The following is a 16,538-nucleotide window of genomic DNA, read 5'->3' as shown; positions in this document are numbered from 1 at the left end:
ATTCAGTGGAATCTGCATTACAAGAGTGTTACACCTGCACCCATTTCTTAGACAAAAGCCCAGCCTTCTATTTTCACCCTTTATCCATTTGAGCCCAACATCACAGACCTCTACAGGTACCTCCCACATCCAAGGACCCTTTCCCAGGTCACAAGTGACAACAGGGCTCTTGCAGCTATACACACTGCTGGTATTGCCCGTCTTAGCGTCAGTAACTAGACAATTCCACGGAAGTTGTGAGGGTGTGCCTCGCCCTCTGGCCGGTCCTCTAGGGAGGCACACCCAATTAAAAAGCCACTTTTAGGTGTAAGAATGGAGGAAGTTGAGGTTTTTTGAGGATTGCTCGGCGTTGTTGTAGTTACGGTCTTGATTCCCTAGAGTAAAATCCGCTGTGCACATTTCGGTGTTTGGTTCATGAGCGTGCGACCTGCGGTTCCCAAATGATTCCACTTTTTGTGCAGGAGCTTGTAGGATAGTTACAGGTGCGCCTAGGAGGCACACCCAATTAAATCACTACAGAAATGTGCTAAATGCTGCAGCTCACTACAAGTGAAATAAGTAAAAAGGATTAAAAGGAATTTTACAGCATATATAGATAAACAGATGGTCAGAATAAAAGGCAGCATTGATGTTCAGTTCAATTTAAATGTAAAGTTAGATTTGAATAGATGCGTCTTCCGTTTTGATTTCAAAGCCTTCGTATTTCACTAGCGAGTACAGGCTAAATCTTTGCAAATAAAGGTTGCGATGGCTTCTCCTGTCGTTATGGCCCACAGAGAAGCGGCTGGTACTGTTACCGAGGCCCAGGCGCCTTGTCAGAAGCTAAAGTTTGCGCCTCGTCGAGCGATATTTTTGAAATTTAAAAAACCTTAGTGAGTCATTTTTCAGGGACTACTTTAACACTTCAACAAGTCAAAGCATTTAAGAATGAGAATTTATGCATGCATTCAGGTCCAAACTAGTTTATTTTAGGAATTGACCCAGAGTCTACTGGCCCAAATGACTCATTTTATTAAGATATCTTGGCACTTGTTTTCAGGAAACCAGGAAATACAAATGTGCTAAATCTTGGGGAACTCTTCCTGTTGTCGCAGTCCTTCAGCCCTCTGTTCCAACATGAGGAGCGCCACAGAACTCAGCCCAGGAAAGAGCAGAATCTCTGGAAGATGTTTGGTTTTCTGGGTGGTCCCAAGAGTTTTTTGGCAATACGGATCATTTGTTCTTCAATGATTGACTCCTCCGAGTACTTCAGTAGGAACAGGACCTCGTTCGGATTGCCCAGTTTTTTTTACAGGCTTTGTGGATTGTTTTGTCCATCTTGTTAAATGATTCCTCTGTCAGACTTAAATTTGCATTATTATCCCAGACTTGGGGCCAGACCTGTGCAAGGAGAGCACCGAGGACTTCATCGTTGTACTGAGGTACAATGTTTGCTTTTTGGTGAATGTGATTAAGAATCGTTTCAATTAAAAACTGGACAAATGCTCTCATTGACTCCACTTCCTTAATTTCCTGTGGTTCCACTCCAACCACCGACGGGGGTGCATAGCTGTCTAGATGTTTTTCAAGAGAAACTGCAGCTTCTTCTATTGGTTCCTCCACGCTTACAAATTTATCCATAGCGCTGAAAAGACAACAGCTCTCCAAAGTCAGAGGGCAGGCGCTGGGCTAGACTTGTTCTCCGTCGCAGCGTTAGTCCGTTACGCCGCATCATTCTTTTCCACCAGCCGAGGCTCGCTCTGAACTCAGCCGTGGGTATGTTTAGCTCTTTGGCTATTTCCACGGCCTTGAGCTGAATGACAGCTCTGCTGATGGGCGTCCCGTCCTTTCGTTTCTCGTCCACGTACGCGCACACCCTCCTGTCGAGCTCTTGGAAGCGGCCGCTCTGAGGACCACGGAAAGCTTTTCTCTGACTGTGAGCATTTTTTAGGTGATCTTTTTGAGCTCTCCATCTCCGTACATTACACTCCGTGACACCATATTTCACAGCCGCTTTGCAATTGTTTGAAGACTCCGCCTCATTTATCACCATCATCTTGAAGTCTGCATCATAACTTCTCCTCAGCTGCCGGTTAACCTGGCCGATCTTCGACACACTTCTCCAGATTGTCGCTACGTTTCTCTATTTTCTGTTATCTCTTCTCTTATTTTCTTCTCTTTTCTTTCTTCTTACCGCTATTTTTATTTTTCTTCTTCGTGCTACCGCTATTTTTATTTTTATTCTTCGCGACAGGGGTTCGCTTTGGCCTGGGGAGTTAAGTTCAGCATTCGCACGTGATGACTCCTGTGGTGAAGATCATAAACAACAGCAAAGATATCTGGCGCCATCTAGCGTTGTGAATGGGTATAATGTCTAGACCCCGAATGTAAGACGACCCCCACTTTTTCAGTCTTATTTCAATGCAAAAAACACCGTCTTATATTCGGGCCAATACGGTAAATCCGTAGGTTGTATAATGCTGCTGTATCTGTCCTACCGTCCCTCCTGTTGAGACATGTGTTACACCATGGCTCAATATAGCGGCCCATTTACACAGATTTTTTGGTAGGATAGGTTTTCCTGCTGGTCATACATAGATGTCTTCTTTTAAGGCTGCTCCGTTTTTAATCCATAGATCTATTTCGGCAGGTGGACTTTGTTGTTGCACTTCTTTAAGCGTGTTCACTGAGCTTTGATCTGAGAGCAGGAGGACTTTAACTTGTCCTGCTGCTGCTGCTACTTTTGCAGTTTTGTCAGCAAATGCGTTGCCTAGTGAAACATTGTCTGTTTCTGATGTATGTGCTGCACATTTACAGACAGCTATTGGTCTCGGCAGCTGTACTGCATTTAACAGATTAGTTAAAGGAGCTGCATGAGTTACTGGTTTACCTGTTGAGGTCACCATTCCTCTGTTTTTCCAGTGCTGAGCAAAGACGTGCACTGTAGCAAATGCATATTGGCTGTCTGTGTAGATGGTCACATCTTTTCCTTTCATTGCTTTGCATGCTTCGGTAAGAGCCACTAATTCTGCTGCTTGTGCAGAATAATTTGATGGCAGGGCTTCTGCTTTGATCACCTTTGTCTGTGTTACTACTGCAGAGCCCCTTTGGGTTTTACCAAACTCATTTTTCTTTGATGAGCCGTCTACAAACAAAACTGCTCCAGTTTTTAAAGGTTGATCTTTTAAATCACTTCTACTTTTTGCAGCTTGTTCAGCTAATTCTTGGCAGTCATGTGGTTCTCCATCATCTGGGAGAGGTAACAGTGTAGCAGGATTTAAGGTCCTGCATCTCTATTGTTAAATGAGGTTGTGATAAGAGCATCACCATGCATGCTAAATGTCTAGCTGGTGATAAGAAGGTCATGTTTGTCTGCAACTGCATGTGGTACTTTCAACGTTAAAGGATGAAACAACACTATCGAAGCACTTGTTTCCACAGCCATAGACGCTGCCATTAAAACTTTCACGCAGTGTGGAAGAGCACATGCTAAAGCAGGGGTCACCAACACGTTGCCCGCGGGCACCCGGTCGCCCTCAGAACCACATGAGTCGCCCACCGGCCTGTTCTAAAAATAGCTCAAATAGCACCACTTACCAATGAGCTGCATCTAATTTATTTTGTTTGCTATTCTTGTTTAAATCACACTTACAAACTGGAAATAATATATTACAAAAAACTTTAAAAAATGTTTAATATAAATGAACTATGACCTAGTATAGTTCAAAGGTCAGTATGATGCGCATGACCAAAACGTAGCGTCTACGCAGATCGCTACGACCAAACAGCCTAGCGGGCGCAGCCAAAACGAGGAGATGACTGACCCATAAAAAGATGGCAGAAAAAAGAAAGGAGACAGATCATTTTCATGACGAATGGGAGGTCGAGGGTTTTTTTTACCACTGTGAAAGGAGCATGTGTTTATCTTATTTGCGGGGCGACTGTGGCGACGGCGAAACGGCACAATGTGGAGAGACATTTCACAACGTGTCACAAGCTACCATGCTAGCTATCCACAGGGCAGTGCACTGCGAGGAGAAAAAGCGAGTTAAAGGCAGCTTTGTGCAAACAGCAAGCTTTTTTCACAAGGCCAGTTAAAGCCTCCCAAAAAGCAACCGAAGCCTCATTTAGAGCTACGCAATTCTTGATTAAAAAGAAGAAGGCATTTTCAGACGGGGAGGTAGTTAAAGAAGCAATGATGTTGATTGCCAAAACTGTACTTGAAGACGAGAAATACGGAACCGACGTGATCTCCAATCTCTCCGATGGTCAACTGGGGGCAGCTACGATGGTAAGAAGAGTATCTGCGATGTCCGGGAACTTGGCCGACCAGCTGGACCGTGATCTGGCGAGGTGCAGGTGGTTTAGCCTCCTGTGACGAGTCGGTGGACAGCAGCAGTACGGCGCTGCTGAGGATCTTTATCAGGATGGTGTTTGATGATTTCTCCACAAAAGAACTTCTCACACTACTGCCCCTAAAGACAACTACGAGGGGAGTCGACATATATAACGAGGGGAGTTGACATATATAACGAGGGGAGTTGACATCTATAACAGGAGAGTTGACACATATAACGAGGGGAGTTGACATCTATAACAGGAGAGTTGACATATATAACGAGGGGAGTCGACATCTATAACAGGAGAGTTGACATATATAACGAGGGGAGTTGACACATATAACGAGGGGAGTTGACACATGGGGTTGACACATATAACGAGGGGAGTTGACACATATAACGAGGGGAGGTGACACATATAACGAGGGGAGTTGACACATATAACGAGGGGAGTTGACATATATAACGAGGGGAGTTGACACCGCTGTGAGCGGCCCACTACAGACGGGGCTCCTGCTACAGACAGGGCTCCCGCTATGAGCGGCCCACTACAGACGGGGCTCCCACTATGAGCGGCCCACTACAGACGGGGCTATGAGCGGCCCACTACAGACGGGGCTCCTGCTACAGACGGGGCTCCCGCTATGAGCGGCCCACTACAGACGGGGCTATGAGCGGCCCACTACAGACGGGGCTCCCACTGTGAGCGGCCCACTACAGACGGGGCTATGAGCGGCCCACTACAGACGGGGCTCCTGCTTTACCTGCGAGGGATTTAGTGCAAATGATGAGAATCCCTCCAATAATTTGCCAGTCTCCTCATCTGCAGTGGGCGCTCCGGTCAGAGAGTGACAGGACAGCAGGAGAGTGCACTCAGTGGCTTTATTCAATAACAAAGGCAATCAAGTTTGCGTGTGGTATCTGAGATAACAAAGAATGTAGATTCAGGTTTACAGAATGGTTAAATTATACATTTAATGCAAACAAATCACCATCTGAACTCAAAGGAAATTACTTACATGCCGCATGGGCATCAACGCATCGCTGGCTGCCTTCTTCAGAAGTTCACAGAAGTTTCACCGCTCCATGAAGGCTGCTCTTCGGGCGTCTCTGAAGGACAGTAGCTGGGTGGACAGACTTCCTTGGGTCTTGTTGGGGCTGCGCACCGCCCCCAAAGATGACCTGCAGTGTTCCTCGGCGGAGATGGTGTATGGAGAGCCACTGCGGGTGCCAGGTGAGTTTGTCCCCAACACTACAGCGCCTTGGTCTGCGAGCGCACAGCGTGCAACACTCCTCGATGCTGCCAAGGTTTTTGCACCCATCCCTATTTCCCAGCATGGTTTGCCACCATCCCATGTCCCACCATCCTTGGAGAGGGCAGACTATGTTTTTATATCCGCTAGAGGTAAGATCGGTCCTAAAAAATCCAGCCCGACCCGACCCAGGCCCGCGGGTATTAAAGCCCGACCCGGCCCGAGTCCGATCAATTAACTTGATTTGCTGGCCCGAGCCCGAAACAAACCCGAAATTTTATATTTTATTTGTGAGGATTCAGGAGGAGGAATTGTAGATCGCGAGGAAGGGCACCTGGGGTAAAGCCTCCAGGGCGTAGCAGGTTCACTATAGTCTTCGTTACTAAAGGCGGAAACAACAGACTTTAAAAATCCTCCGCTGGAGACTGCGCGCACGGATGAATCCATTCATACATGTTTCTGGACCAGCTGCTGTTTGAGAAGTCAGACCCGCTGAGGTAGGTGGTCCAGCGGTCACCTCGGTGTAAAGTGCGTGTTATTCCTGTGAAATAAGGGAAATAAATAAACCCTCAGGTGGATGGATGGAAAATTAAAAAGAGGGCGGGACCGCGGCATTCACGTGCGCACGGCATGGTCTGGCTCTGTTTAGTAGTTAAATAGCAATTAGCATACAGCGCCTTCTCTGTTTTATCCAAATTATTTATTTATAATAAGTATTCCTTAGTTTAGTATCCACACATCGTTTTAGTGTATATTTTTATAAACAAATATTTATTAAAAAAAAGTCAGCGAGAGAGAAGCCCGGCCCGACCCGACCCGAACGTAATGATTGACATTTTACGCATTTTAAGCCCGACCCGAATTTCGGGTTGGGTCGGGCTCGGACTCGGGCTCGGGCTCGGTCTTAAGATCTTACCTCTATTATCCGCCATGATGCTCATCGAGGCCCGCTGCAGCCACCTTATGATGGGCCTTTTCGTGTTTTGGAAAGGGGGGACAAGCATTTTCTGCTCGACGTGGGAGGCCGACCTGAACGCGTTACGATAGACCGCCTCAAGGCAGCTCACTTGGACCTTGGTCAGCCAGTTGCCACGGCCGTGCCCCCGCGGCGAGGACGCCCCCCCCCGCTCAGCCCAGTCCTCTGAGAGGAACACAGATCCCTGAAAACTCTGTCAGTGCCACTGACCACCCTGCGCGTCCTGTTTCCCCTGCTCCTCTAGCACCACCAATACACGATCTGGCCGACCCGTTCGAGCCCCGACTCGTTGACTGTTCTTGCTTTGTGATGGTGAATTCTGGGGGGGCATGTGTAGCGGTCACTTGTATCTCATAATTCTCTACAGCTGTTCATGTACTCAAATGTCATAATTCACCATAATTGTTCATATCTGTTCCATTGCCATAGTCCTATTGAGCATTTTGCCATGTATGAGTTCCTCACTCGCTCGCACTATTTGCCGACAACTAAGTCGGGTAATTTGGCACGGCCCCTTTAACGGACCGTGGGAGTTTAAGGGCTGGGGTGTGTGTTTTTCCCGCTCTTAGATGTTTTTTCCTCTACATGTTGTCGCTTTAATAAAAGGCACACACGATTGTGTGTCAATAGTAATTTAAGTTGTATTGCCTTTACTTTGCAAACGCAACAGTCCCCAATTAGGTTGTTTTGTTATCACACGACCCCGTCCCCATTATCTTAAGAGAATATAAAAGAATGAGTGGAGACAGAAGAGAGAATGAGACGTTTTTGGCGCGTGTTGCTCTTGATTTAGTGTTTATTTTTGCAGTAAACTTAAAGGAGGCCTTTTCACTTTATGTTTGATTAAATTTAAGATGATATTCCATTCTTGACATCTTTAAATTTACAGTATTCATGGGATATTTATTTGGTCATTTTGCTTCTTTTTATTTCCTATTTCCCACATTTATTCATAGTTTTTATTAGACTGCAATAAATCCTATAACATTGAACAGACTGACTAAAGTCAAATGACCTGCGGTTCCCACCGATAGCCGTCATTCTGATGGGTTTTTGCTGGCTGCAGCTGAAATATTCCAATGCTCCATGTCACAGAGACAGTAAATACTAAACCCTAAAGATTTTGAAGGCATGATGTAAAATAGTAACGTATAATACAGACATTTGAAGAGACAATTAAGAGAATGTTTCCATGCTTCTAAGAGTGGCCGAGGAGCCATTTAGAACTTTATAAAGATGCATTGTGTGATACCAGGAACTAATTTAACTTCAAGGCGAAGCTGCTTCTGCTTTGTCGACCATCGACTGATCTCCTGAAAGTCCACCAGCGCTTTTTAAAAACGGAATTTTTCATCTATGGAGGGAGTAGACGGCAGATGTTTCCACAGATGCTCTTCACCAGTGGTCAGTGAGTGATGCAGCAGATGAGCGGGAGTTGACTGGCTACAACCAGCTACTGACTCAATGTCTCCAGCCCATAGTGTGGATTCTCTCTGAGATCAGACAGCAGCTTCACTCCTGAACCCTGCAGATGGTTCTGACTCAGGTCCAGTTTTCTGAGATGGGAGGGATTGGACCTCAGCGCCGAGGCCAGAGAGCCACAGCTGATCTCTGATAAACTGCAGTACCTTAATCTAAATAAAGAAGGGAAACTTTTCTAAGGTTATAAGTGAAACCAGTATTAATCTGAAAGGTTAATCAAAGGCATGATCTGTAAATATTTAATTTAGTTACAGGTTAAAAAATGATAGTAATATGTAATGACCACAATTCCAACCTCTCAGGTTTGCACTGTTCCAAAGGAGAATATATATTGTTCTGGCCCTCACTCTTCCCAGGTTCTCCCCACCTCTTTCCCTCCCATCTCATCATGGAGATCCATCTCACCTGTGGCTCATCTTTAAAGGCACAACCTGTCTTAGATGACTTCCTGTCTCCCTCACCATCTCCCTCCTCGTTGGCTGGTGTCTACCAGGCACCCTCACCTAGTTTTGTCTAATTTTGGTGACCATCTGTCGGCTTTTTCATTGTCCTTAAATCAGTTTATCATGAATAAGTGGTCCCCGTGTGGCCCTCCCTCCTGAAGGAACTGGGCACAACACACACACTCAGAAAGTGTGAGGACCCTCGGATGGAATAATGGACATTTTTGAGAATGGTGTTTACCTCAGAGTTTCCAGTCGGCAGTTTGGAAAGTGGAGAAAACCACAGAGCAGCTTCACTCCTGAATCCTGCAGATCGTTGTTGCTGAGGTCCAGTTTTCTGAGATGGGAGGGATTGGACCTCAGCGCCGAGGCCAGAGAGTCACAGCTGATCTCTGATAAACTGCAGTCAATCAATCTGAAAAATGCAGGATAAGGTTATACGGTGCAGGTCTGCATGTTATCTGCGTCAGAACTAAACCTACGTTCGTTCTTAGTTGGGTCAGACCTGAATTCACGATATTACAAGGAATTTTTTTAATGTGGTGCATCACAGCAGTGTTGAGAACAGCCTCACTTCACCATCTTAGCAGCTGGTATATAGGTAGAAAAATGAAGACTGACCTGAGCCTCTCCAGTTTACAGTTTGGACTCTCCAGTCCAGAACAGAGCCGCTTCACTCCTGAATCCTTCAGCTGGTTCTCACCCAGGTCCAGTTTTCTGAGATGGGAGGGATTGGACCTCAGCGCCGAGGCCAGAGAGCCACAGCTGATCTCTGATAAACTGCAGTTCCTTAATCTAAATACAGAAGGGAAACTTTTATAAGGTTATAAGTGAAACCAGTATTCATCTGAAAGGTTAATCAAAGGCATGATCTGTAAATATTTAATTTAGTTCCAGGTTAAAAAATGATAGTAATATGTAATTACCACAATTCCAACCTCTCAGGTTTGCACTGTTCCAGAGGAGAATATATATTGTTCTGGCCCTCACTCTTCCCAGGTTCTCCCACCTCTTTCCCTCCCATCTCATCATGGAGATCCATCTCACCTGTGGCTCATCTTTAAAGGCACAACCTGTCTTAGATGACTTCCTGTCTCCCTCACCATCTCCCTCCTCGTTGGCTGGTGTCTACCAGGCACCCTCACCTAGTTTTGTCTAATTTTGGTTCCCATCTGTGGGCTTTTTCATTGTCCTTAAATCAATTTATCATGAATAAGTGGTCCCCGTGTGGCCCTCCCTCCTGAAGGAACTGGGCCATGATGTTTCCTTTCTCCAGATGTTCAAACGCCAGCCGACCCAACTTCAGAAGGAGTTCTTTGTCAGCCTCAGTCAGTTCCTCTGGTCTCTGCTTTCCTCCATACTTCTGCTTCTTCCTCTTTATCTGAACCCTCAGGAAGTGTGAGTAGAGGTCAGTCAGGGTTTTGGGCAGCTCTCCTCTCTGGTCTCTGGTCATCATGTCCTCCAGAACTATAGCAGTGATCCAGCAGAAAACTGGGATCAGACACATGATGTGGAGGCTCCTGGAGGCCTTGATGTGTGAGATGATTCTCTTGGACAGACCTTCATCACTGAACCTCCTCCTGAAGTACTCCTCCTTCTGGGAGTCAGTGAAGCCTCGTACTTCTGTGATCCTGTCAACACACGAGGGAGGAATCTGATAGGCTGCTGCAGGTCTGGAGGTGATCCAGATGAGAGCTGAGGGAAGCAGGTTCCCCTGGATGAGGTTCACCAGGAGCACGTCAACTGACGATACTTGTGTGACATCAGAGATGAGCTGATGCTTGTTGAAACCCAGTGAAAATCTGCTTTCATCCAGGCCATCAAAGATGAACAGAAGTTTCCAGACAGTCAGATCTTCTGCTCTGATCTTCTGTAATGTTGGATGGAAAACATGAAGCAGTGAGAGAAGACTGTGCTGCTCATCTCTGATCAAGTTCAGCTCCCTGCATGAGAGCGGAAGCACCAGACTGATGTCTTGGTTCTCCAAACCTTCTGCCCAGTCCAGACTGAACTTCTGCACTGAGAAGGTTTTTCCAACGCCGGCGACACCGTTGGTCAGAACCACTCTGATGTGTCTCTGTTGCTCAGATAAGACTTTGAAGATGTCCTGGCACTTGATTGGAGTGTCCCGGATGTTCTTCTTGGAGGTTCTCTCAAGCTGTCTCACCTCATGTTGTGTGTCCACCTCCTCACTTTGTCCCTCAGTGATGTAGAGCTCAGTGTAGATCTTGTTCAGCAGGGTTCCACTTCCTGCTTCATGAGTTCCTTCAGTCACATGTTCACATCTTCTCTTCAGACTGATCTTATGACCTTCTATCACCTCCTGCAGTTCACCACCCTCTAAAACAAACAATCTTTTAAATCCTTTTACAATTGTCATCTACAGCAGTAACACAGATGTCCTCAACTGGAAAATATTCTGTCATGTTTGAATGATAGAAGCAACAGTCGGGTAATGACCCATCTCACTGTCAGTTTGAAATGTTATGTCTTCTTATGTACACCTATTCTTTTATTTCATTGGGTTTCAATCTAATTTAGTCTATAACAACCATTTCCATGTCTTCCAAGAGTTTGCTTGGACTAAACAGCTGGTAAAAGCTGGATGATATTTAGAAAAACACATCAAACCTTCTCCAAACACATCATACTCAGCAGACCCATTGTCCTGTAAAGGTCACCTGCCTTCAACTCTTTAACACTTTCCACAACTAAATGACTAAATGTTGCTAAATACTGTCTAAGCATTTAGGAAGGTCTGAAGAGGGTCCAGGGGTTCCAGTGGAACCAAACAAGAGCTCTCTGGATCTTCTCTTGCACATTGTAAATACACAAGTTGTTCCTTTATTCCGACCCAAAAGTATCTTATTAATACAAATGTACGAGCTTACGTGAGACGCTGTTGTTCAGGTCGGCGGTCTGCAGTTCAGTTCTCCGTTTCTTTTCACCCTTGGGACAGGAGGAATCTCCAATGGAAGCAGACCGTTTCTGACACCTGTCAAAAATGGGAATAGTGGTTATACATGTCTACTGGGCGTTAGCAACGCCTAAGAAAGGCTGCGTTCACTTCTACTTTCAGTTTGCTCTGACAGTTGAAGATTGAATGAACACTGAGCAAAAAATATAAAGTTATTTACGTTCTAACAAGCTAGTTTAGTTGGAGAAAAGTGTATTTGATCTAAGTGTTTAGTGGCTTTTCTTCATTGTGAATTTATGTTAAAAATAAAAGTGCCAAACCAGGAATATAAACTCATAGAATAGAACAAAAGTTCTCCATTTATGCTCCAAATACAGTCGTCTGGTCTCTGAAACTGATCATTAAATAGCACAGAGGTCACGCGTATTCAAAAGCTTATTTCAACCATTTAGAAATGACTGATATTGTTGTCTATGGGTTTATTAGAACCAGGAGCCTTATAAATAGACTTTTTAATGAATTTTCATGACATGTGGTGGAACAGTGTGGCAGAACAAGCTGCACAGACCTGCCATGTCTTACCCATCCGTATCTAAATGGAGAGCTGGAGCACTCTGCAATGATGGATATTGTTGGGAAACTTTAAAATATATGCCTAGGAATTTTTGTGAGATGATGTTAACCCATGTAGGAGAAATGACCAGTTAAAAACAGAAGCAATTTTCAGTTTTAAAAGATTTACCACACTAAAATTAACATGGGAGTTAATGGGAGTGAACGCCTGACATGTTGGTGCACCGTTTCATTTTAAGGACCTGATGAATTTAATTTTTCACGATAGTAGAGGCTAATACCCACAAAATGATGTTTTGTATGGTCGTGAAATGTTCTAAGGCAGAGTTATGTGGTTCAGAAAACCTTACTTTAAAGGTGACCCTTGAGGTCTGATACCAAAGTTGTAAGGGTAGTCTTTGGACCTGTCGCTCTTCAGGGACACACAGCTGGGCACTACGGACTCTGCTCTCTCTTCCTCTTCCATCACACATTCGCTCATTTTTAAATGTGAGTCTAAACGGTTAAGCAGGAACAGTCTGCTGACACAGAAAAGAAGATTAAAGAACATGATTCTCAGCATGAAGACAAGCAGAGGTCTGTCCAGTGACGTATTGTCGGCTCATTCACATCAAAATCTATTATATGATGTCACCCTGTACATCATACAGGCCACATATATATTGGGAAAAAGTTTTGGGACATCTTAAAAGTTTACACCATGTTAAACATAAAATAGTTGTGGAAAAAATGTTTCTCCTGGGTGTTTCAAAAGGTGCGGTGGCATTAGACAGACGCACACAAATACAAATGAAATCATTTTTTATCTGGTTATGGTTTACAAGAAAACCTAAATTCTTTCAAGATGTCAGTTCTCAACATTAAATTCAACAAATAAGATGAGAATGCATTCAAAACTAAACAGAAATACGTCATCACATCATCAAAGTGGGTCAAATGCAGCATCATCTTCTGTCATCTCAGACAGGATTCCAAGAAGAGGATCTTCATTTTCAACAACGCACCTTGACATCTCATCATGGCTCGTCTGTCAGATTACAAGCAGCTTTTTTTGATCAGGCGCATCATGTTTCTCACGAACACATGATGGTGCTGGAAAAAACATTTGTAGCCTGACCTAGAGGTCAAAACTCTGCATGGCGTGCACAGCTACTAGTTGCAGCTGCTGGTTGTGGCGGAGGAGATCCCAAACATATCTAGCAAGCTTGTTTTGGAGCAGAGCTTGTCCACCACCTCTGACCCCACTCATCACAGAAGTCCCACCATATCCATGGCCAGGTGTGTTGGCAGCATTGGAGCCAGCCTCAGGAAAAAGGTGTCAATATCTCAGAAGTGATGATCAAGTTGCCACGACCCAACAGAAGTCAAGCAACCCAACATGCTGAATAGAATAGATGACACACAGCAAAGGGCAAAAAACACCCAATTCTGCTCAGACTAATCTGATCTGACCACATGTACAGGACCAAAAATATCAAAACACCATGGGTTTAGGTTTCCTTTCGTTTTCTTGACTGCTTCATTCAAAACAGAACACATTTCATAAATCCATAATAACAAATTCATATTCCACAAAGAACCAGTTGTTAAAACAATAAAATGGAATGCCTTGATCTCTCCCTCTTTCCATACTCTCCTTTTTTAAATAAAGGATTGATTGTCCCCTGGTGGAGGGACAAAGAGAGGAGGCTAAAACTGTCGCGTTTGTGTCCCTCTTTCCGTGGATTTTTCCACTAACTGCAAATAATATTGTCGACTTATTGTGAGTATTAAAATGTGCTTCCTCAACCTCTAAGATGTTGGCTCAGGGTTAGCGGAAAACGCAGTTAGAGGAAACACGGTACAAAGTTTGATCATCCGTCACAACATTCCCGTCGACCAGCCGCAATGTGCGTCCGAAACACGCGCACGCTCATTGCGCACACGCAGCTTATTAAGCCGCATCTCGCAGCGGAACATTGATTCGAGACGACAGCAGTGAAAGAACCAAATGCTACCTGAATATTAGAGGTTTTCCATCAGGGCTCGGTCAGTCCAGATGGAGCCCGAAGTTGAGAACTTTCCTTTCACTTCTTCTTCCTCTACACGTCCCGTGTTTGTGGTTGGATCGCGTCATATCCAGCACAGGCGCCTCTCTTCAGAACAATTTGGTCCACGTTTAACTGAAATACTGGGAAACAACTGGAGTTCGTCTGACAGATGTTCGTTTTTGGGTGCGGAATCAAACTGGGTCAACTTTTTGATCTATAGGATCCCCTCTGGTTCAAAGTGTCCCTATAGGATATTGACAGTACTGACCTTTTGGGGGCTGCACACACCTCTTAATGGTGACGGCACCAACGGAGCTGATCCAGTTGTCATCAGCTGGCCAGTCTGACTCCAGCTCATTAGGGGAAATTTGCTGATCTGGAGGAGAAGCTTTCAAAACTTGACGGGCTGGGGGGGAATGACTGTAATTTTGGAATCAGCGTGCCAATTTTATTTTTAATCAGAATAATTTAGAATAATTTCAACAGGATATTTTCAAATTGTTCCCCAGTGTAACTTCACCTGAAATTGTGGACTCCAGAATATCACCATTAAATCCATTTAATCACTTAATAGCTGTGGAATTTGAGCCGTGAGAAAAATATCTCTCCATCATGATTTCCAGAATTTTTCATCAATATGTGAGATTCTTCGAAAGCTTCGCTGGTGTTGGGTTTTTATTGCTTCTGCTTCATTTTCAGGCGCAGTTCTTTTATTTTTAAATCAAATCAAATCATCTTTATTTGTAATGTCTGTTGTAGTCAAACTTGGTGCTATGCAGAATCCCAGGGCCTGATCCCTAACAATCAACAGGAAAATCAGAGACATCATTCAGTTCATTTTAAAACCCACTACATTAGATATTTTGAATAGCTGGTGCTGGTAATCGGAAGGATAAAACTATTCTGTAAAAATGTATATTTAGCTTTGTGAAATTGTGTAGTATAGGTCAAATAAGAAAACAAGATCAACTGCTGAACCAGTGCAATTTATTTTTAATGTGTTAATCTCCACAAAGAAAGAAAAACCACAAACAACAAGTTTATAGTGGTCCAGTAATGCGCTATAGTCATACACCAGTACAGTTAACAATAACTCATGTTTTCCACCTGCTTTTCCATCTTCAGTGGGAATAATCCAGTGCGTTCTGGGCTTGAACAAAGGTATTAAAAGCTGGCTGAATGTCTGAGGTGACTGAAGGACACACTTGGGCTTTTCTCAATAGAGAAGGGGCACGGCACAGTGCAGCAGGTTCTCATCTTTAAATTTACAGTATTCATGGGAGATTTATTTGGTCATTTTGCTTCTTTTTATTTCCTATTTCCCACATTTATTCATAGTTTTTATTAGATTGCAATAAATCCTATAACATTGAACAGATTGACTAAAGTCAAATGACCTGCGGTTCCCACCGATAGCCGTCATTCTGATGGGTTTTTGCTGGCTGCAGCTGAAATATTCCAATGCTCCATGTCACAGAGACAGTAAATACTAAACCCTAAAGATTTTGAAGGCATGATGTAAAATAGTAACGTATAATACAGACATTTGAAGAGACAATTAAGAGAATGTTTCCATGCTTCTAAGAGTGGTCGAGGAGCCATTTAGAACTTTATAAAGATGCATTGTGTGATACCAGGAACTAATTTAACTTCAAGGCGAAGCTGCTTCTGCTTTGTCGACCATCGACTGATCTCCTGAAAGTCCACCAGCGCTTTTTAAAAACGGAATTTTTCATCTATGGAGGGAGTAGACGGCAGATGTTTCCACAGATGCTCTTCACCAGTGGTCAGTGAGTGATGCAGCAGATGAGCGGGAGTTGACTGGCTACAACCAGCTACTGACCCAATGTCTCCAGCCCATAGTGTGGATTCTCTACAAGATCAGACAGCAGCTTCACTCCTGAATCCTGCAGCTGGTTCTGACCCAGGTCCAGTTCTCTGAGATGGGAGGGATTGGACATCAGCGCCGAGGCCAGAGAGTCACAGCTGATCTCTGATAAACTGCAGCGCCTTAATCTAAATAAAGAAGGGAAACTTTTATAAGGTTATAAGTGAAACCAGTATTAATCTGAAAGGTTAATCAAAGGCATGATCTGTAAATATTTAATTTAGTTACAGGTTAAAAAATGATAGTAATATGTAATTACCACAATTCCAACCTCTCAGGTTTGCACTGTTCCAAAGGAGAATATATATTGTTCTGGCCCTCACTCTTCCCAGGTTCTCCCACCTCTTTCCCTCCCATCTCATCATGGAGATCCATCTCACCTGTGGCTCATCTTTAAAGGCACAACCTGTCTTAGATGACTTCCTGTCTCCCTCACCATCTCCCTCCTCGTTGGCTGGTGTCTACCAGGCACCCTCACCTAGTTTTGTCTAATTTTGGTTACCATCTGTCGGCTTTTTCATTGTCCTTAAATCAATTTATCATGAATAAGTGGTCCCCGTGTGGCCTTCCCTCCTGAAGGAACTGGGCACAACACACACACTCAGAAAGTGTGAGGACCCTCGGATGGAATAATGGACATTTTTGAGAATGGTGTTT

General features: G+C 44.3%; 2 protein-coding genes across 3 annotated transcripts in view; both read right to left on the bottom strand.

Annotated features, from left to right (window-relative positions):
* Positions 1-5,064: 5,064 nt before the first annotated feature.
* spns2 (SPNS lysolipid transporter 2, sphingosine-1-phosphate) overlaps positions 5,065-16,538 on the bottom strand; it is a 42,095-nt gene continuing 30,621 nt past the window's right edge. Inside the window, exon 13 of the mRNA XM_057053950.1 lies at positions 5,065-5,074. The gene's annotated coding sequence lies outside the window, so the exon portion shown is untranslated. The remainder of the gene's footprint in view (positions 5,075-16,538) is intronic.
* LOC130537275 (NLR family CARD domain-containing protein 3-like) lies at positions 9,440-14,322 on the bottom strand. 2 transcript variants are annotated; one of them, XM_057053952.1, is made up of 5 exons: positions 13,081-14,322; positions 12,968-12,990; positions 12,314-12,481; positions 11,365-11,468; positions 9,440-10,813 (listed from the first exon to the last, which is right to left on the bottom strand). In XM_057053952.1, exons 2-5 carry the CDS (start codon positions 12,973-12,975, stop codon positions 9,672-9,674), a joined length of 1,422 nt encoding a protein of 473 aa, XP_056909932.1. In that variant the 5' UTR covers positions 12,976-12,990; positions 13,081-14,322; the 3' UTR covers positions 9,440-9,671. The 2 variants fall into 2 exon arrangements, with proteins under 2 accessions (XP_056909932.1, XP_056909933.1); XM_057053953.1 differs by lacking the exon at positions 12,968-12,990 and having other exon boundaries at positions 9,442-10,813; positions 13,961-14,322.

The sequence above is a fragment of the Takifugu flavidus genome, chromosome 14, assembly GCF_003711565.1.
Source record: "Takifugu flavidus isolate HTHZ2018 chromosome 14, ASM371156v2, whole genome shotgun sequence".
In the NCBI taxonomy this organism is placed as follows: Eukaryota; Metazoa; Chordata; class Actinopteri; order Tetraodontiformes; family Tetraodontidae; genus Takifugu; species Takifugu flavidus.
This window is presented reverse-complemented; position numbering and strand designations above follow the sequence as displayed.